This window comes from Mixophyes fleayi, chromosome 1, assembly GCF_038048845.1.
Source record: "Mixophyes fleayi isolate aMixFle1 chromosome 1, aMixFle1.hap1, whole genome shotgun sequence".
In the NCBI taxonomy this organism is placed as follows: domain Eukaryota; kingdom Metazoa; phylum Chordata; class Amphibia; order Anura; family Limnodynastidae; genus Mixophyes; species Mixophyes fleayi.
The window spans coordinates 223439676-223460961 of NC_134402.1; the positions used below are offsets into that span (position 1 = coordinate 223439676).

The 21286-nt window shown below is 42.7% G+C and overlaps 1 protein-coding gene across 1 annotated transcript in view; it reads right to left on the reverse strand.

The window, feature by feature from the left end:
• LOC142150753 (uncharacterized) overlaps positions 1-14466 on the reverse strand; it is a 29865-nt gene extending 15399 nt beyond the window's left edge. The window contains exons 1-3 of the mRNA XM_075205951.1: positions 14342-14466; positions 8854-8900; positions 1427-1906 (exon numbers count right to left, since the gene is read on the reverse strand). Coding sequence (XP_075062052.1) covers positions 1427-1906; positions 8854-8900; positions 14342-14447 — 633 coding nt within the window. The 5' untranslated portion in view covers positions 14448-14466. The remainder of the gene's footprint in view (positions 1-1426; positions 1907-8853; positions 8901-14341) is intronic.
• Positions 14467-21286: the final 6820 nt, after the last annotated feature.

Below are 21286 nucleotides of genomic sequence, written 5' to 3' on the forward strand. Positions count from 1 at the left end.
ACATTCAGATCTGCGCTCTGCATCTGTCGTAACCGTTGTCTGAAAAGATCTTGACATCTGTCACTGTCACTTAAGCTCTCTTATCCCCTGTGTCTTGTAAATGGCTTAAAAATGTACCCTTCTCTCCTAGGCTGTGCTGATTGTACTAATGGTATTAATGAAAGTCACACTGATGCATTCAAAAGATGATGAATAAACTGGCACCATAGAATGATTGTGACTGTAAAAAATAGTAAATGTCCAAGGTCAACACTTCAGGCATGTGGTATATCCAGTCTAAGAGGAAGTGTATTACATCCTAAATTGTCAGCGAGGCAGTGGGTTACTTCCAAAATTGTCAGCTGGGTCAAACACAATACGAAACCACCGATGGCAGCCTGGGTGCAGAGGTCATCTGGGATCGGCTACTAGGTCTGACGGGTAGTGACAGTGCATACGCAACTAACACTGAGGAAGACAGGACCCTTCCAGCCCTCGAGAATAGAGGGGACATGACAGTGGACCCTCGGACACCTCCAGTGACAGGTGAGGTGCTTCAAGCTAAATGACATTGTTCCATCGTTGAATGACATCAAGTCAGTTTGAAAATCTCTATCAACGATTTTGTGTACTTTGGAATGATGATCGTTCCTCATTCCAGGGTACACACTACTGATATCGGGCCAATCAGTCATTTATCGTCTGATTGGCCCGATAGTTGGCTGAAAGCACTGTAGTGTGTACCTAGCCTAAGCACTGACATCCCAGCTCAAATTCCAATATTGACTCTTTGTGACCTTGGATAATTTACTTTGTCTCTTGTTTCCTGGGACTGATAATTAGATTTTAACCTTAAAGGGATGGACTCCTCTGAACCATCTAATTACACTATTTATGGCAGACAGCTGAAACAGACTACAAACTCTCCAGTGGGGTGTATCTGGCTGAAGAGAGTGACGCATCATCATCATCATCATCATCAACATTTAATTATATAGCACTAGCATATTCCGTAGCACTTTATAATTTGGAACAAATACAGTAATAAAATACAGAGTAATACAGATAGACAGAGAGGTAAGAGGGTCCTACTCTCAAAATTCACAATATATGGGACAATGGAAGTTTAATACATGAGATTAAGTGCTACATACTGCATACTGGTCCAACGCGTGTGCACAGGTAAAACGTGCTTAGTGGGCTGTATGATCCAGTCACACAGCAATATTGGTGAAGTGGCTGTTGTCATGTGGGAACTGTGTACAGTGTGGGTGGGGGGTGTTGTGACCTAGGGACATTAAAAGGGTGGTTGAGGAATAATTGGATGTTTTATTGGTTATTTTGACTGGGACATTCAGTCATGTCACTTTTTTCAAAGTCAACTTCTAACACCAGCTCTCATTCAACACTCGCTTTCACTGAATGATTTACCAAAAGTTGTACTTACATTTCGTGAAGGCCTTTGTTCTTTGGAGCTTTTCTGCATCGGGACTGGTTTCAATATGACTTTGGGGAAGGCAACCAGAGGACAGTTACTGGATCTATGCTCTGCATCACAGGTAAGTGTGCCTTCATCAGTTACTGCCACCAAACTTGCTCTCCGTTGTAATATTTTCACAGGTCTAGACTGCTCCTTACAGCTTTTACAGTTTGAAATAGAAGGGAGAGAGAAGCTGATTGGTTCTGTATTTTTCTGTGGGGGAGATTGTGCTTCAACTCTTTCCTTTCTTATTTGAATTCCTTGCTCTGATAGTTCTGAACTGATCGCACTACTTGTGTCTGAAATGTCCACCTCACATGCATCAATAACCTGCCTTAGGATTGGTCGAAGATCAACTGTTATTCTCCGAACGATAGGACGCTCCAGAATATGGTGTTCTAGTGCTGGTTTCAGGTGCTCTCTGCGGGGGTATCTGAAATTATTTTTCTGAATAGATAAGACACAGGTATAGCATGCGTCAGGATACATTCAAATACTTTAAAGCATCTAAGTCTTGCTGAAAGTCACAACTAATAAATAAAGACCTTTAAATAGAAAAAGAACAATCACACTCCTACCGTGTTTCCCCGATAATTAGACCTACCCCGATAATAAGACCTACTCCCTTTTTCCCTTTATGCTCCAAAATAAGCCCTACCCCGATAACAAGACCTACCTTAATCCCCATTTTGTCCGGTCCCTGCGCTTTAATCCATGGCCCCAACTCTGCCTCCCTGCATGAAATGGGTGTTGCTGTGGCATCCAATCACAGCTGCAGCGCTCACTGTCTCACAGTGAGCGCGCACCCTCCCCCGTGCGTGCCAGCGTCATTTGTAGCAGCGCTGCGGAAGAGAGAACAGAAAAGAAGGAAAGAGAAGGAGGAAAGAAACGGTAAAGTGTTAAAAAAGGACTGAGGGGGCATGATGTGTAAAAAAACCGGACTGAGGGGGCATGATGTGAGAAAAAGCCGGACTGAGGGGGCATGATATGGGAAAAAGCAGGACTGAGGGGGCATGATGTGGGAAAAAGCAGGACTGAGGGGGAATAACAGTCATCATTTTATTTCTTATCCTGTCTGTTTTGACCCCCAGACATGAGTGCATAAAGGAAGAGCTATACCGTTGACTATAAGAAAGCAATTGTGGAGGACTCACAAGGCAAGAATCTTTCAGCTTTCTGTAAAGAAAAGATGTTGGATCTCCGAATGGTCCGAAAATGGCGAACGGAGTACAATAAGCTCAGTCAACAGGTGGATGAGGGAAAAGCTAAGAAGCGCAGGTCTGGATCAGGTTGGCAACCCTTATATCCTGAGCTGGAAGACATCATTGGTGAATGGATTGCTGACAAGAGAGCAAAGGCGTTGGTTGTACGCAGGGCTGATATTCAAGCATTTGCCCTTGCAATGGCACCACAGTTTGAAATGGTCCCAGAAGGATTCAAAGCATCACAACACTGGTTGGACGGTTTCTTTCAGCGATATGAACTGTCTCTAAGAAGATCAACAACACTGTTTAAGCTGGAAGATGTTGAAGTTATTAAACGTGCACTTGCATTCAAGTCCTTTGTTGATGGGATAGACTTTTCAAAATACCAAACCTGCAATATGATTGCTATGGATGAAACTGCAGTGTTTATGGGTCAAGGATCTCAAACGACAGTTAATCACAGGGGTGCCACGTTAATCTACATTCCCACCACTGGCTACGAAAGTGCATGAGTTACCTGTGTTTTGGCAATTTGTCTGGATGGAAAGAAAGTCACACCTCTAATCATCAGTAAGGGCAAGAAAGATAAGATTGAACGTGTTTCAGGCATTTACGTTCTTGAAAATTAAAAAGCCTGGTGCACACAAGCAGTTATAAGGAAGTGGCTGGATTTAATGCTGTCACTTGTTTTGCGAGGTGACCAAAGAGGTCTGATAGTCTGGGATTCAGCCAGCACTCACCGCGCTAAAGACATGAAGATCTTACTTGCAGAGAGAAGAATAGATCAAGTAATGATTCCCGCAGGAATGACTGCCTATCTCCAGACTCTTGATATTGCAATAAACAAGCCATTCAAGGACCATTTGCGCATGGAAGTCAATGACTACATTGAAAATAGAATGGAAAGAAATCTGCGTGGAAAGTTTGTGAAGCCCCGTCTGCAAGAGGTCGTGACTTGGGTGAAGAAGTCATGGGATAAAATTACTGACAGCTGTGTCGCCAATGCACTACGAGCAGGCTACCTTCACAAGACTTGCTCATTTACGGAGAGCTATATTGCTGGACATGACAGATTGGGTCCACTTCTTCTGCAGAAAATGGAGGCGCAAGAAATCCAGGCCGGAATTCGGGGTATGGACACTTATGATGATGTAGTTGAAGAAGATAATATGACCATTTTTGAATAAAGGTAGGATTTTTTGTTCATAATTACCTGTTTATTGAAATTGCTGTCAATGTTAATTAGAATAAGAACTACCCCTAAAATAAGCCCTATACAAATTTTTTCCCCTTCAAAAAAAATAAGACAGTGTCTTATTATCGGGGAAACACGGTAGTATAAATATTAAAGGTTATTTGTCAACAGCATATTTTGCAGGTGTGCAGAGGATTTTATTAAGTCAAAATTTGTGAAATCATCCTGCTCACGCATTACAAGGGATGCACTCATTCCTGAAAAAGGGAAGACCTATAAGGCAAAAGAGTAGATTCAAACTGGAGGAAGTAAGCATTAGAGTATGATTTCCTCCAGTAGAGCTAAGCGGTAAAGGAGCTCCTTTACAAGTAACCGGTATGCTTGGAGTGCTCAGGCAGAAGTTTAGAGTGCCCAAATCTGTGAGTGGTGGCAGTAGTTATGTCTAGGGCCAAAATGAGAGTGAAGTTATAGAGTAGTGGTCGGGAAACCGGGGTAAATTACCCCAAATGGGGTAAAAATTAATTTCCTGGGGGTAATGCTGCCGAGACACACCGCCAGCGGTCATGTGATTTTTTTTTCAATCACATGACCACGCGGCGGCTTCCAGCAGCCTCCTCTCTTCCTCTCTCCCACTGATTGTCGGGCGGCCCAACGTCATTTTCAGTGAGGATCAGAGAGAAGCAGTGGCAGAAGAAAACAAGACAAGAAGAACAGAGAAGAAGAAAAAAAGAATAGAAAAAGTCAATAGAAAAGTAAGTAAAATAACAGAGGCAAATAGGGTGAGGGAAGTAAGAGAAGGGGGAAACAAAACTATGGAGGCACATAGGGTGAGGGAAGTAAGAGAAGGGGGAACAAAACTATGGAGGCACATAGGGTGAGGGAAGTAAGAGAGGGGGAAACAAAACTATGGAGACACATAAGGTGAGAGAAGTAAGAGAAGGGGGAACAAAACTATGGAGGCACATAGGGTGAGGGAAGTAAGAGAGGGGGAAACAAAACTATGGAGGCACATAAGGTGAGGGAAGTAAGAGAGGGGGAAACAAAACTATGGAGGCACATAGGATGAGGGAAGTAAGAGAAGGGGGAATAAAAGTATGGAATTCCAATAATTAATAATATATGATTTCTTTCCTTTCAAATCAAGGGGGTAACGTTGGCGTATCTGAATATATTTTGGAGTAAAAAGCAAAAAACTTTCCTGACCCCTGTTATAGAGAGATACAGCCAGATTTTGGCATGACAGAGTTTCAATAGGAGAGAGGAGTGGTTCAAATGTGGAATCTCATTAAAATAATCTTGTCCAGCAAAATTAAATGTTATTTTTGCATATGGGTGTAACTATGTGCCCGCGCTCAGCAAGGAACACCTAGATCCACTCAGGTGCTACATTTTTCATTTCAGCAGATCCTGCTAATCCATGCACATCTGCACAAAAGTAGGCATATCAGATTGCAAAATGACATTGTAGTGTGACCCTTACAGTGGTGGTTCTGATGTTAAATTGAGTTTTTTTTCAAACCTGTTATTTTTATATTGTTAAAATTCTACAGTCAGTGTCCAAGTTATTGTGAATTCCCCCGATTATCAAGAAACTATAATTTTTGCCCTTATCATATTGGTAAATGGAGTATTTAAGATGACACATATCCAGCGCTTAATTTGTAGATTAAAAACAAGTGGAACTCAAAAACTTATGGTAAATGCTGGGGGGACATTAAAATTATCTTGCAGCATAAAAGACTATGCAACCAAAGTGTCTGTTTCAACACAAATTAATTAAATAGAATTATGGGTTGTGCAAGTGTTATTGTGCCCTCTAGATTAACCTTATCCCACATGTCTACAACAGAGAGTAAAATCTGGGGGCTGAGGAGGCCAATAAAGTTCTTATAACTACACTAAGACAATTGTTGCCTTGTGGAATGGCACATTGACCTGATGAAAATACCTACTTCAGCATTAGCAGATAATTAAACACTAGGAATAAGGGGGAGGCTATAGTCATAGCGGCAGCACAGTCCCCTGTACATTTAAAGTATAAACATAATACAGTTCCATAAAGAATTTATCTAGGCAGTTATATGATATGGAACATAATAATGATAAAATATATCTAATTCAGAATAATGTGCCAGATTGCTACAAATGCAATTAGTAATTTGCCCTATTGGATACTGAGTGCAGATGCAGCAAGCATTGTGGGGAGTATGACTCTATGATGGTCCATACAGAACCCTATCATAATTTTTCTATAGGATACAAACATTTCTTGTTACACCACTTTCTGTCAATAAAGGAATGCACTCCACAAAACCATTCTGTAAACTGTGGCATTCAAGTCTTATTCTAATGAAATGAAGGTATCATATGAATGGCACTATAAGGCTCCCATGTGATTACACTATGAGGTTGCCTGTTTAATACAGGTCAGATATAAAAGACACATGCAGATTCGTTACCATATCAGATGCATGATACAAGTCAGCAATTGTTACTGGGAAAAGATGCATCTGAACTGACTGTATGCGTGTTTGATATGTAGCCTCACAACCTGTGCAGATGTGCATATCTCACCTTAGTTATTGATCACTAATTTGCCACAAAACGGGCATGAGCATAAAATAAAAGTGGAATTTGTCACACCAGGTATTATTCCATAGTGTTTTTGGAAGGGCTGGATGCAGCCGATTGAGGCCTATTTACCTAATGAAAAGCTTCAGCAAAAACAGACCAATCATTTCATACCATACACTAATTATTTCTGTCATATCACTTCAATTGAAGAAATAGGATGGAGGCACAATGCTGGAAAAGCACTGTCCCTCAGTATAAACTTGCAGCATAGGGATGATATGCTCTCTGTTATAGGTACCTGCTTCTTATCTGATTTGGTCACAAGAATAAGTAATGTAACCCTCTATAATGCCCATGTACTTAAATCTTCTGGAAAACGTATAGCAAAGATTGAAGACTTCACTTGATTAATTTGCAACAAACATACAGTAAAATTTTCAAATAAATCAGTAAAAAGGTTGATGAAGACTTGCAGCTGTAATTTTTACAATTGCCATGTACTTTAATAAACTGTACAGAGTACCGCTTTCTCCCCTATGCATTCTTCCTTTACCGTCAACTGGTCACTAATGCTAGAGTGCACTCTAAAAATAATTTACATTTTAAATATTAAATTAAGGTTAAATAACATAGATATGTTAGCATGGAAAATGTTACTGCACCATGAAATAGCTGATTGATGAATGTGTAGTAGATAACATAAAATCATTTTCAGAACAATTTGCTGCTGAGTATGTGTACCTCAGCAGGTCAAATGTATTATAGTCTGCCATAATATGGTTACTAAAATTGACTATATGCTACTTTTGGCATTTTAAATGCTACTGCTTAATAATTATTAATATAAAGCACAGAGAGCAAGATTAGTTAGTGATAACTGCATCTTCTATATAGAATAAGAGGGACAGTATTGTGTAGTTGGTCAATATTGAAAAATAGGGACAATTGTTTAGTTTCTGGGACCAGAGCTGTTGAAAGCCCTGTGAGTGTCCTCTGCGGCCCCCCACTGGGAAGGGGTGCAGCCTCTCCTCGGGCGTTGCTCCCCCATCCTCCCTGCTTCTTACCATAGCAGTGGGAGATGGGGGCGGCATCATCTGCTCAGACTGGGAGTGTGGGGTAATAGTACTGACATGGAGGAGCAGCAGCGAGCAGCTTTATGTATGAGAGGCTGCTGACTGCTTCTCCTTCATGTCAGAGATCAGATCTCCATGGGGTCTATTTATCAAGGATTTTTCCTGTGTTAAACACCCGAAAACAACAGTTTTCGGGTGTTTACCATGAAATTGCTATGTATTATTGAAGCTATCTGCTGCTTTGCATTTGCTATCGTTTTTCTGAGCACTCCCCATAACAGTCTATGGGAAGTGCTCAGAACCGCTATGTATTAAAATCTAACTAGAGAAAATTTTCTCTTTTTCTACATGTTAATGTACGCCATCTGAAGCTGGCGCCATCTGAAGCTGGTGTACATTAACATATCTGAAAACTTTCGCGCTGTCCAGCTCTGTTCTGAAGAGCAGAGCTGGACAGCGCATGTGTGGAGGGATCATGTGATCCCTCCCTGTCACTCATCCTACAGTTTGGCGTCCAGGATGCTAGTGCGCATGCACCAACTTTTCAGTCGTTACATGCGCACTAACAAAAAAGAAAAAAAAAAAAGAGAAGATCACCGCAGCCTTTAAACTTGAGAAAAGACTGCGATGATCAGGTGGGTCACTTCTCAGGGACAGCAGTCTATCGGCACTGCTGTCCCTGAGAAGTTTTTAATACATAGCCGTTACTTTTCAATCCTTATCAAGGAGATAAGGATTGAAAAGTATCAAGTCAAAAAAACGAAGGGTCATAAATAGACCCCTAAGTGGGGACATTAAAAGCACTATATGAACTCAAAAACTTATGACAAATGCTGGGAGAACATTAAAAATGATATTGAACAAGAAAAACCTATGGGTCCAAAGAAAGAAAATACCGGTTTCAGCACAAACTAAGCAATGTACATTTCATAGAATTATGGTTTCTGCATTGCTTTATTGTACACTGTAGATTTAACCTTATCCTACTTGTGTACAACAGAGAGTGAAATCTGAGGGCTGGGAAGGCTAATAAAGTAAGTACTTGTAACAATGCCAAGCAAATTGTTGACTTATGACATGGCACATAGACCTGATGAAAATACCCAATTCAGCAGTAGCAGATAATTAAACAGTAGGAACAAGGGTGTAACTATAACCATAATATTATTAAATTACTCATTCCGTGTTTAGGCACCCCCTAACCCATGGCAGCCTCCTAGGTTCGATCATTGGTAGCCCCAGTGCTGCCTGGGACTGTGCCCGGAAATCAGAGATTTTAGCAATCGTACGATTGTCTGCGCAAAAATAACAGCTTCTTCTTATCTATCATCCATAACCATTTCTTACCTCCAGGCAACTGTCTGAGTCTGTGCTGCCTTTCAAGTGGACACCACCTACATAGGAGAAAGACAAGGTTTACAGAATTACAGTGGCATATTTTCCCAGGGTTGTGTTTTTGTTAAGATTATTTATTACACTGTTAAACCCATTGTAATGTAGTCAATTATACCACTTTCAGATTGCCACCCCGGGAATATCCAGGGAATATGAACCCGGGATATTTCCACGGGCACAGATCCTCTGGCCCTGACACATACCCGGGTAGACCGTGTTCACATTGAACATGGGTCTGCCCATGTCTCCATGGCAACATCACAAGAGGAGATCTGATTGTCTCCTCTTGTGATGTGTTATTTTTTTAAAATTTTCAATAGGTCTCACCATTCACACTGGAGGATGCCCGAGTCGGACCCGGGAATAACCCTCCAAAAGGTCTACTTCCCGGGTCATATGACCTGGGTAGATGCAGGGACCCACTATCACAATGAGCCTAGACCTGGGTCGTCGGGGCTCGCCCCGGCAAAAATCCAGGTCTTTTAGGCAGTATGAAGTGGGTATTAGGTACAGCTAGAAGATGAAAGAACATTAAAAAATCTGAATTTTGAAGGGGCAAACGCAGAGGGGGGTTTCCACACCACGACGCCAGTGGGTGTGACCAGTATGCATGGGGGCGTGGCTATAATTTTAGAGAGTACTTGGCTGTTCTCCGACTGTCCCTATCCCCATAATATATGTGGGCAATCCTGCGTGCACTACAGTTAGTGCCGTGTGAAGCAGGGGCAGGGTCCAGCTACCTCAATTATACAGTACCCCAGGCTTGGAGGGGGGTTTCCAGGCACTAGAAAACCCCCTCGGTTTGTCTATGTTTTAGTTAACTTCACATTTTATCAACTCTGGAAGTAATTATTTATTTAATATTATAATTTATGTGCCAAAAAATAAATAAATAAATTGGAGTGACAGAAAGGGAAAAGAAAAAAAATAGAAAAAAGAAGAGAATGTATAATCACACACACGCATTTATATCAAATCAATTAATAAGTGAAGCACTCTCCAATACAAATGTTTTAAAAAAAATTAGTGTGCAGTAAATTATTAGTTTTGGAATATTTTGTAAGCTACAGAGGGCTTGTAGATGCGAACGCTTTCCTAGCGCCCATGATGTTTGGTTAGAGTTATGTTCACCATATTTGCAAATCCATTCAAGAAAGCCCTGGAGGCAGCTCAAATCAAATATACCACAAATGCAGGGAACACTTCTGTGAGTAGGATACTTTTTTTGTGTTGATCTATTACAAACACAAAAAAATTTGCAGCTGACTGCAGGTTCCCTACAATCAGGGCTGGATTTACCGCTAGGCAACCTAGGCACCTGCCTAGGGCCTAGCGGCTCTCGGGGGGCACAGCTGGGGGGGACAGGAGTAATTTTTAAAAAAATGAAGAAAAAAAAAAATCGCCCCCTCCCCCGACTCGCGGCACCCCCCCCCCCCCCGCGACTCGTGCGTGGGGGGGGGGCCGCGAGTCAGGGGAGGGGGGGGTGCCGCGAATCGGGTCCCGGCAGCCTCTTCTCCTCTCAGTGTCTCAGTGATAGAGAGAGGAGGAGAGGCTGCCGGGACCCGACGAGCGCTCACGTGACTCTTTCTTTTTTTTTTTTTTTTTTTTACATCTGGACTGACGGAGGAGGAGCAGCGCGCAATAGAAAGGTAAGTAAAACAAGGGACATAAGTGGTGATGGTGAAGGGGCACAGAAGTGGTGATGGTGAAGGGGCACAGAAGTGGTGATGGTGAAGGGGCACAGAAGTGGTGATGGTGAAGGGGCACAGAGGTGGTGAAGGGCACAGAGATGGTGATTGGCACAGAAGTGGTGATGGTGATTGGCACAGAAGTGGTGATGGTGAAGGGCACAGAGGTGGTGATGGTGAAGGGCACAGAGATGGTGATTGGCACAGAAGTGGTGATGGTGATTGGCACAGAAGTGGTGATGGGCACAGAGGTGGTGATGGTGAAGGGCACAGAGGTGGTGATGGTGAAGGGGCACAGAATTGGTGATGGTGATTGGCACAGAGGTGGTGATGGTGATTGGCACAGAGGTGGTGATGGTGAAGGGCACAGAGGAGGTGATGGTGATTGGCGCAGAGGTGGTGATGGTGAAGGGCACAGAGGTGGTGATGGTGAAGGGCACAGAGGTGGTGATGGTGAAGGGCACAGAGGTGGTGATGGTGAAAAGGCACAGAGGTGGTGATGGGCACAGAGGTGATGATGGTGAAGGGCACAGAGGTGGTGATGGTGAAGAGGCACAGAGGTGGTGATGGTGATTGGCACAGAAGTGGTGATGGTGAAGGGCACAGAGGTGGTGATGGTGAAGGGCACAGAGGTGGGGATGGTGATGGGCACAGAGGTGATGGGGAAAGGGCACATGTGATATTGTGAAGGGGCAAAAGTGACAATGAAGGGGCACAGTGTGATGATAGAGGGACAAAAGTGACAAGAGCACATACTTGGATTTATGCGTATTATTTTTGCAAACAACTTAAGTAAGTATTTCTGCCCTGACTTCAATATTTATTATGTTGTTTTGACCCAACTACTTAAAAAAACGGGACTGCTTGGTAATTATTTAGGGGTGCCTTTTTCTGCAGCAGGGTGGCCTTGCTCTTTTCACATGTTAGGTACGCCCCCAAAGATGCAAGCCACGCCCTCACCTCCTTTGGCGGCGTGCCGCCGCTGCGCGGCGGCACATGCTTTCATATCTACTTAACTATAGGGGTATATGGTAGGCATGCGGCGGCACATGCTTTCACTTCTACGTAACTATAGGGGTATATGGTAGGCTGCAAAAATATAGTGCTATGGATTGTTTCAGGGAGGGGGCCCAAAAACAGTATCCTGCCTAGGGCCCTATGAGGTCTAAATCCGGCTCTGCCTACAATGCCCTTTGATGCTGCTGAACTCACCTCAATGATGGAAGAAGGGCACAGACAAAGCATCCATGTGTAGGAATCCAAAGACATTAGATACTCAAAGGGCTACATTCACACAAACATAGAGCAATTTGTATGATTACATATTGACCATGCTGAGGAGGAACTAGCGAGCTGTGGGCCCCAGTGTGGGGGTGGGGGTGGGGTGGGGGATGAAGGAACCAAGGCCCCCGACCATCTCCATACAGCGGGTCCCATTATCTCCATTAGGCCGCACCAATGGTAGTTCCGCAACTGTGACCATGGTAATATACCTTCTAACGTGTTTTATTCACATCTCATTTGTGTGTGTGTGTGTGTGTGTGTGTGTGTGTGTGTATACTTGCATTCATATGCTTGTGGGGACATTGACCTGTTTACACACCAACACTGTGGGGACCTGAGTCGTAGTTGGGACAAAAATTGAGGTTGCCATAAAGCTTCTCAAGGCTAATCAATGCAGGGGACATTGCTGTTATGCTCAACATAAAAATCTGGTATGTCCTCGCGAGTCACATTTGTCGGAACAAAAGTGTGCGTGTGTCGAATGTGGAGGGGAGAAAGTGTGTGTGTATCCCACCGCTAGAGGGCAGTATTCAGTCCAAATGTATAGCAGGAGCAGGAAAAGGAAATCACTGCATTCTGCCGGCGCTTTGTACACCAAGCGGGTAAAGACACAGTCGAATCCGTCTGCTGCTGAAGGTAAAGCAGGGAGAGTGGAGCATGACAGAGCCCACCGGTAGCTCCGACTATAGCCCAGAGAGCAGTGGAGATGAGCATGCCCCTGACACTTCGGAGGAGAGCGGTTCAGACACCAGCGCAGCAGAGTGCAGGTACCCAGAGATGAGTTATATGTATGATCATACTCGACCTTCTACTAGCCGTGTTTTAAACACAGAGGATTGGAGAGACGACGCAGTGTCTATCCAAACGCTATCCAGAAACATTGATGGCTCCAGGGCGTATAGCAAAAAGCAGTACTGCCTGTACTGTGAGAAGCTCCTCTTAAAAATTGCTCGGAACATAGAGCATGTTCACCGCAATGAGACTGAAGTAGCCTGGGCCCTGATATTCCGCAAGCACTCAAAAAAAGATGCATGCAAATAACACATCTTCGCAATAGGGGCAACTTTGCACACAATGCTGAGGTAATGAGGGCAGACCATGGCGTTCTGGTCCTGTGCAAACTTCCAGACAAAAGATGGATGCTGAAGGCTTCATGCACTGTGTAGCCTACCAGGGCTGGTTTGCAAGGAAATACCTATGGCAACACATGAAGAGATGTAAGCTAAACCGAAGGGGCAACAAGCTCACAAATGTGAAGTGGATAGCCAAAATGTCTACATGTTCGCCAGACCAGCCACCTTGTCACACTTCAGAGGCTCCGATTGCATACGACTGTTTGCCCGAGAGTGTGGGGCCAAGCATCCCCACACACAAAGCTTCGAAAGCACATTGCCACTCTCTCGAAGGTCCTCAACCTAAACGACACAGAACTGGATCAGTTGGCAGACTTCCTTGGGCACGAAATCAGGGTGCACCGGCAATCCCAGAAGGTACCCTCCAACTCGACAAGATCAGCAAATTGTTAATGACTCTCGAGAGTGGCAGACTGGCCAATTTCAAAGGCAAGAATTTGGACGAAATGCACATGGATCCGGACGGTAAGTAGAAAATCTGGTGTCTGATGTATGTTTTTGACTTTTACCTTGGTCATTTACATATCTGTTTCTTTTCAGAACCGGTTCAGCTACAGAGCGACATATCGGATGATGAGCAATCCCCCGTGACAGAGGGACAAGTGGCCAAGTGTATAGTCGACATTTCCACGTCAGAAGAGAGGTGGTGTATGGACCTGGCAACATGGGACCAGTGCCCAGCCATGGCTTCCACAGGTAAGTGTAGCACACAGTTTTGCTAGGCAGAAGAACTTTGCCTTCTCTGTATTTTGCGGAGCCATAATGGACCACTCAACTTCCTTTCAGGTTGCAAAGAAGTGCGTAGGAAATCCTGGGACAGAGAGAAGGTCCAGGCTGTGGAGAAATACCTGATGAGGTTTATACAGACATGCCGGGTGCCTGGAAAGCAAGACTGTGTTGCGTGCCTCATGGCTGAACCATCCATACTGAAAGATCGGAACTGGTCGGGGGTGAAATTCTACATAAAGAATCGCACAACAGATTTAAAGAGAGATCAAACTTGTTGATGCAAGTGGTTGAACAGGGCTGTAGCCTCCATGGCTAGGTGTCGGTGTAAGCGAGCATGTGCATGTCCTAAGACAGTCAAAATACATGACACTTTCAGCATCTTGCAACCTGTGTCAGTACTTTATGCAAAGTCAAAGTGTAAATCTCATGTGGGAACTCTGGTGACAAATGCTCCTACACATACCCCTATCATTGTTCTGTCGACAGGGCATTGGGAAAGGGGTGTCCCTATACGCCATGTATGTGTGTGTGTGTGTGTAACATCCCCCCAAAAAGTTCATGTGAATAAGCTCAATAGTAGACTGGCAACCAGAAGTGGTGACTGACCTGGAAGTAGTTTCAGACCGCTACTGTTAGACAGAGACATTATTTGGTGTGAAAATTGCTGTTGCTTCAGCTGTCTGTGATCCTCAGTGCACTTTTTCATGTTCATATCCTGGAGTAGTCCTCCCGCTATCTATAGGACAGGAAATTAATTAATATAGGTAGGTAAAGTATACATTCATCCGTTTAGTTCCATTACAATTAGCTCACACTGTAATCAGGTTAGATTACTCAATAGCAATTTGATCGCTACCACCCCCCCCATTACTACCCTTCCTCATTTGTAATTCACTAAACAATATATCATACAATAGGGAATTTTTGACATCTGTAACTCTCACTCCTAAAATCACTTATTTAACAAATACCACAAATACAAACAGATGGAAAATGTACCAAAACAGTAGAACTTGGACAATGCTTTTATAAAGATAAACTAATATGTTGTATCAGGTTGCAAATGACCTGATTGGGCGGCATCTGCCCCCCCGGACTGGTCCCATAGAGGACTACATTGGGCTGCGTCACTGGACCACTGCATTTTTTTCCTTTAAAATGCTCCTAATGGGCTATAATTTGCCAGCCCTCCCCTGGCTATACTAGCCAAAAAGACATATGAAACTAAGCAAAAATATGAAACAAGGCAAAGATTATAATAGGCAGAGCAGACAACTACACTTGATTCAAAATTGTAATAGGCAGATCAGGCATCATCTTCATAATCACAGACACATAAAAATGGGTATTCTCAAACAGGTTTAATAGTTTTTTTTTAAAAGGATGTAATGCTCTCAGAACCATTTGGCATATATAGTAGCAATACTCACAAGTCACAAATATGGAACAGCCTATAACAGTTCTCAACTTTTTTTCATTCTCAGTCCCACAAGCATGTTTAAAAATGTAAGGTCCTTCTGTTTCACAACAATTTATTTCATATATCTACAGTACTTAAAATATAGTTTTATATAGATACTTGCAAAGATTTTACATCAGCCATACAGGACATTTCTTTCCCTTACCATACTCCCCTTATTCTCCCCCATTATCAGCCCTCTTTCTTCCAACTTTTCCCTCATGCACTCTCCTGTCCCATCATTTCTTTTACCAACCATATTTTATCAATGATTATACTGTTTAGAGTTGTTGATTTATTTTATAATATAATTTTTTTGGCAGAATGTACTTACCGCCAGATTCGAATCGAAAAGCATCTAGATTGCCGCTTGGATTTGAATATTGGCAGAACTATTTTCAAGTCCGTACTCTTTTTAAAACGCAACTTGTCTGCAACTTGAAGGGGTGTTTCAAGGGTCTCCACTGCTATCCAGGCTATAATCAGAACCGCCACCAACGCCATTGAGAATATTCCTATTTAGAACTCATGGCTGTGTCATACCCCACTGTTCCTACCTTCCTTTTGGCAAAAGAAGGCTGTGAGAGTCTCTCACTCTCTCTCTGATTCCCGTTATGTGTACAAAGGAGGGAAAGCTGTGATCCCATTTTCTTCTATTGCATTGAGGACCCTGGTGGTTCTATGACATGGCAGAAGACACGTAATCAAAAGTGTGTATGTGCACTGACAGCTGGAGGTGAAGTGCACATGCGTGCACACAGTTTTTGTCCAACAAAAGTGACTCATTGGGACATGTCAGATTTTGATGGTGGGTATATTAGCAAGGTCTTCTGCATTGACTAGCATAGTCAGTTTGGTTGGGATCTAATTTTGTCTAACCACTATGGTGAGGTTCTTACAGTATTGGTGTGTAAACAGCTTAATGTCCCTACATGTATAGCAATATAAGTACACAATTACATACATACATATGGAACGTCATTCATACATATGGAGCTTCATTCTATGGTGTTCAATCTTAGTATGACATGTACATGCATTATAGAAATAGTTTCACCTAAGAATCAGGGCCTGATCAACTAAAAGGATGGGGGGCACAGCGCAGATGGAATTTTATTTCTTTACATTTCAGTGGCTGAGCTGGCTTGAATCATCTGAACCATCACTGGTCTTAAGGAGTCGGCCCTTACAACTTATGACTTCTCTTGTCTGTCAGAGCACCTGCGGTGTCTACTCTGGTCTTATGAGATAAGAATAACATGTCTTACGAGGACTGTCCACAGCCGCACTCACAGGCAGCTAGCATTAATTGCATTTGCTGCCAAGCTGCTTGTCCCCAACAAAGATAGCTGCAGTGCTGGAGCCTGGAGAAGAAGAGAGTAAAACAGGGCCTGATTAGTGAGATGAAGGCAAGTGACATGAAGGGGGCTGATTAAGTGACATGAAAGGGGCTGATTAAGGCGCTGAAGGGAGCTGATTAAGGGGCTGATTAGGTGATATAAAGGGGGCTGATTATGTCACATGAAGGAGCTTGATTAAGGGGTTAACCAGAGCTGAATAAGTGACAAGAAGGGGGATGACTGAGTGGCTGAAGGGGGATAATTAAGTTACATGAAGGGGGCTGAGTAAGTGGCTGAAGGGGACTGAATAAGTGGCTGATGGGGATGATTAAGTGGCATGAAGGGGGATAATTAAGTAGTTGATGGGGATGATTAAGTGGCATGAAGGGGGATGATTAAGTAGCTGATGGGTGATAATTAAGTTACATGAAGGGAGCTGATTAAGTGCCTGAAGGGGGCTGATTAAGGGGCTGTTAAGTGACAAGAATGAGGCTAATTAAGGGGCTGAATTGTATGGTGGTTACAAGGATGCTCTCTGCGGTCACTTAAATGCAAAATACTAGTTAGATGGGGCTGGTAGATGTTTATTGATTATAGCTCTTTGAAAATCATTTTTGCCACAAATCAGGGTCTTAGTCCTGTTTACACCACTCGGCGGTACCATATCACCGTACATCTCCCTCCTGGTCGAATGCAGCATTCTATCCTGGGACAAGCGTGACTTCTGTCTGCAGTACTGGAGGCTGCCATCTTGGGTGAGACATCCTTCTGAGTCTGAACACCTGATCTCATGCATTAATTGCTTCCTCTGCAGACTAGTAGAGTCTCCTCCTACACTCAGCAAATTGTCAGTGCAACACTTTCCTAGTTCCTGGTTTCAGACTTTCACAGCTGCTGTTCGTTTGCTGCTTCATCCTGTCTACTGTATACAGATCTCAACCATCATCCTTTGTGGGAATTCAGTTTCATTGTGTTTGTGTTATATGGACTTGTACCATTAACCCTCTGAGTGAGTTCAGATTCATCGTGTATGCTGTTATATGAACTGCAAACCATTAATCCTCTGTGTGAATTCAGCTTCATTCTGCCTGCTGAAATAAATATTTTGGTTATTCCTCGTGTGGATTCACCTTCATTCTATCAGCTTGTGTACAGATTTCAGCTGTTATTTTCTGTGTGGATCCTCCTCATCAATCTATTTCTGTCTCTCTTACTGGCTATCTAGGGTAGTAGGCTGTTGTTCTGAGTCATCCCCCTTCTGGAGCCATTTCTATGTCTCGGGGTACCGACTTCCAGTTCCAGGCCTAAACCAGGTTCTCCAGGGCCAGTTCCAGGCTTTGTCTGTTCAGGAGGTTGCCACCCCTGTATATCCTCTGCTTGAGTTCTGAGTCTTCCCAGTCCTGGTTGTGGTACTATATTTGCCTAAGTCTCTGAGTTCTTGGAGGTACTGAGTCTCTGATCATGTGTTCCGGTCCCCCCTTTTCCTTCCTCCAGGTTCCAGTCCATCAGTTCCAGATTCCAGGGATTTATTTCTGTACGGAGTCCAGTCCAGCATTCCTCCTCCTAACTTCCAGTATACGCGATTAGAGCAATCTCTATGAGCAAGGCATTCATGCAGCCTCACAGATTCCATTACACTCCTGCCACAGCTAGCCCTAGGGGTCTCAAGATGAATCCCAGAAACCCTGTGACAATTTTTCATATATATTATTGCCTATATATGCATGTACTATGGGATAGTTTTTTCTGGCCATAATGGAGAGTTGTGTTTGAACTAATGAGCCTAATCATTCAGGATTTGTAAACATTTTTGCATTATAATACAATTTTTGCACATTTTCAAAACAACAAGACCAGATAAAAGAATCTTTCTCAATATGAATGCTGGAGAATACTCCTGAATTTTTCTTTAATGATTTGAGGGGGGGGGGGGGGTGCCATGGGTGTGTTAGCTTAGGGCGGCTTGAACACTTATTCTGGCCCTGCTATGGATGCGTAACCTTAACGTCTTACTAAAAAGCCTCTTATGAGCTATAATGGCAGGTTTAGTTGTTAATTAAATGTTTAACGTTTTGATCTTGCATATAGCATAAAGGGGTTTAGATAATAGCTACTAACAAGTTAACTCTTATATTTGCATACTATATGCATCCTCTTATCCTTATGGTTGACAGTGATAACAAAACACTAGTTATGAGGACTTTACTTATCTTAGAGCATAACATCTTAGTGTTAAGGAGACTATAAAGACATTAATGATCTAATAGGTTTCCCTAAATTCAATAACGGAGTTTAGAGCATTTGGGCCAATGATGTCAATTTACAGTGCTGGTTAATCTGCATTCACAAATTCCATAGACTGGACATACTTGCCATACAATCCAGCAGACAAATTTGGCATTGTAGTGTATGTGGTCCCAAACAAAAAACAACAATCATTTTGTCTGAATAAATTATGCAGGCTGGTCCAAATTGTGGTGTGTGATTTTAGGTTGGTAATATGTTAACGTTTAAGTGGTAGTGCAACCTTAAGACACATAAAACTAAAGTGTAACCATTTATATTTACATTCATGGCTCTAATGCACTTAACATTTGCTTTGCTTCTTCCATCACCTTCTGAATGAATATAACTTGATTGTTTGACAGCTTCTGTAAACAGTAGACGCCAGTCACAACTTGTTTATTTAGTAATATATCACTCAATGTAGCCCAATTCTCTTGAAAGAATGGCTGATCAGTCTGTTTTGTGGACACTAGCCAACTGATCTTTGCTAACTGGGGAGGAGATTGTAGGGGGATGAGGAACTTTAATTAACCAGAAAGCATTTTTCATTGCAAGGCAAAGAGAAACTATACTGTTTCTGTTTATTACAACTGTAGTTCCCCACCACTAAAACATGTATAGGTATGAAAGCCTGACAAGAACGTTATTGAAAACATTACTTTAAAACGCAACATGTATCTTAATTTGTTTTGGTGGTGTGGGTGGCTTGGGTAAACCACGAAAATAGTGTAACATGTAGCACAAATTTGCTATGCACCATTGCAACCCACCTGTAAGCTTCTGACTAAATAAAAGCAGTAAACATACAATTATATAAGGCAAATGTTTGATCACTGATTGATAGCAGATTAATACCAAATGTAGCATATTATGAAATAATTCTAAAGCTATGTACACACACCACTTGCACACTGACCACACATGCTAAGTGCCCTGCAATGTCCAAGCACCCATTGGTGGTATGCCACAACTCTGGGTCAGCATGCACACTTTTATCAATAGCCTATCACTTTTCAGTTACTGCTGTTTTTTCAAGCAGACAGGTTATAGTATATGCTGAGTTTTCAAGAGCAAGTTCTCCCCCATCTATATCATTAGACACCCATGTTTGGTGTATCATGACAATGTAGAAAGCAAGACAGAGTTCAAGTAAATGACATTCATTTTTTAATTGTATGGTATTTTAATCATGAAGTTTAGCAGTGTAAATTCTGCAGCAGCGTTATGTTTTAAATGTCTTGATTAACCATACTCTTCTATGCAATGTATGTGTGTTTTTTGATTGTATGTCTTTGGGTCTTGGGATTCCTCCTACAATTTAAACACTGGTAGGATAATTGGGATCTGTCCTAGTACACGCTGGCTTTAAATAGACCTTGTACACACTAGCCTTAAATGCATGACTTTTATTAACGTTTAACAATGCTAACACAACGCCAGTTGGTACCTGGCAACTTTGCAGCAATTTTTTTGTTTTCTCTCTGTTCTAAAATCATTCATTTGGAAACCAGCCATTAGAAAGCCTGCTCTTGACCCTAATAAACCCGTACTTGCTGAATTGTTGTAGCTACTAAAAGCAACAATGGAAATTTTTGTACTAAACTTTTTCATTGCCTTATTAAATATGCCCGGTTGTGTTCAAACAGCAAAGCTAAGTGAACATTCTGGCATCTCACATGCAATAACATGATATTCTCTTTAACCAGGAATGCCTGCTGCTTGGCCTCATATTGCTCTGTTTGTTGTCCCATAATTAATACAATTCCTAATAATAGTCAATTCAAAATCAGGTATGGAGATACGCTCCATTGAAGACAGGAGTGATATATAGCTCTGGCCAAATGCTAAACATTCCTGTTGCTTGAACCTTGTTTGACTAGATTTAGAGCTTGAGCATTTATTGTTTTTATTTGGCACAGTAAATGAATCAACTAACTTATCAGAAAGAAGTGATACTCCTCATTGAAATAAAGGATCTACTGACTTCCAGAACATTAAGGTCTGGGATGGATGATCTATTAGAGCCGCTCCTATGCAGACTCCATTAATAGGTTCTAATGTTCTAGTGGTGGCACCAAGGCACATACCACCCCTTGCTTCTTTGTTTAAGCAATCTGATTATCATTCTACCAAACTGAAAAAAAAAAAACCGTAGTAACTGTCACGAGCCGCGGCGGTACTCACAGCCACCGCATCTCGCTTCTGGTGCCCTCTGACGTCCCGGCCGTCACCTAGACGACTGGGACGTCATTTCCGCCGGGGTCCCGACCGTTGCCAAGGCAACGGTCGGATGCTTCTCAGTGCAGCGCCGCGTCCCGGCAACAGGGGACAGCCGGGCGCGTGCGCAGAGGCTCTTAATAGCCTGGAGGCTATTAAGCTTTAATTTATTACTTAGCCGGGCCCTGGGTATAATTGCAGAGCTAGGCTCTGATTGGTCCAACTATGTATTTAAGGCAGTGAGGTCTG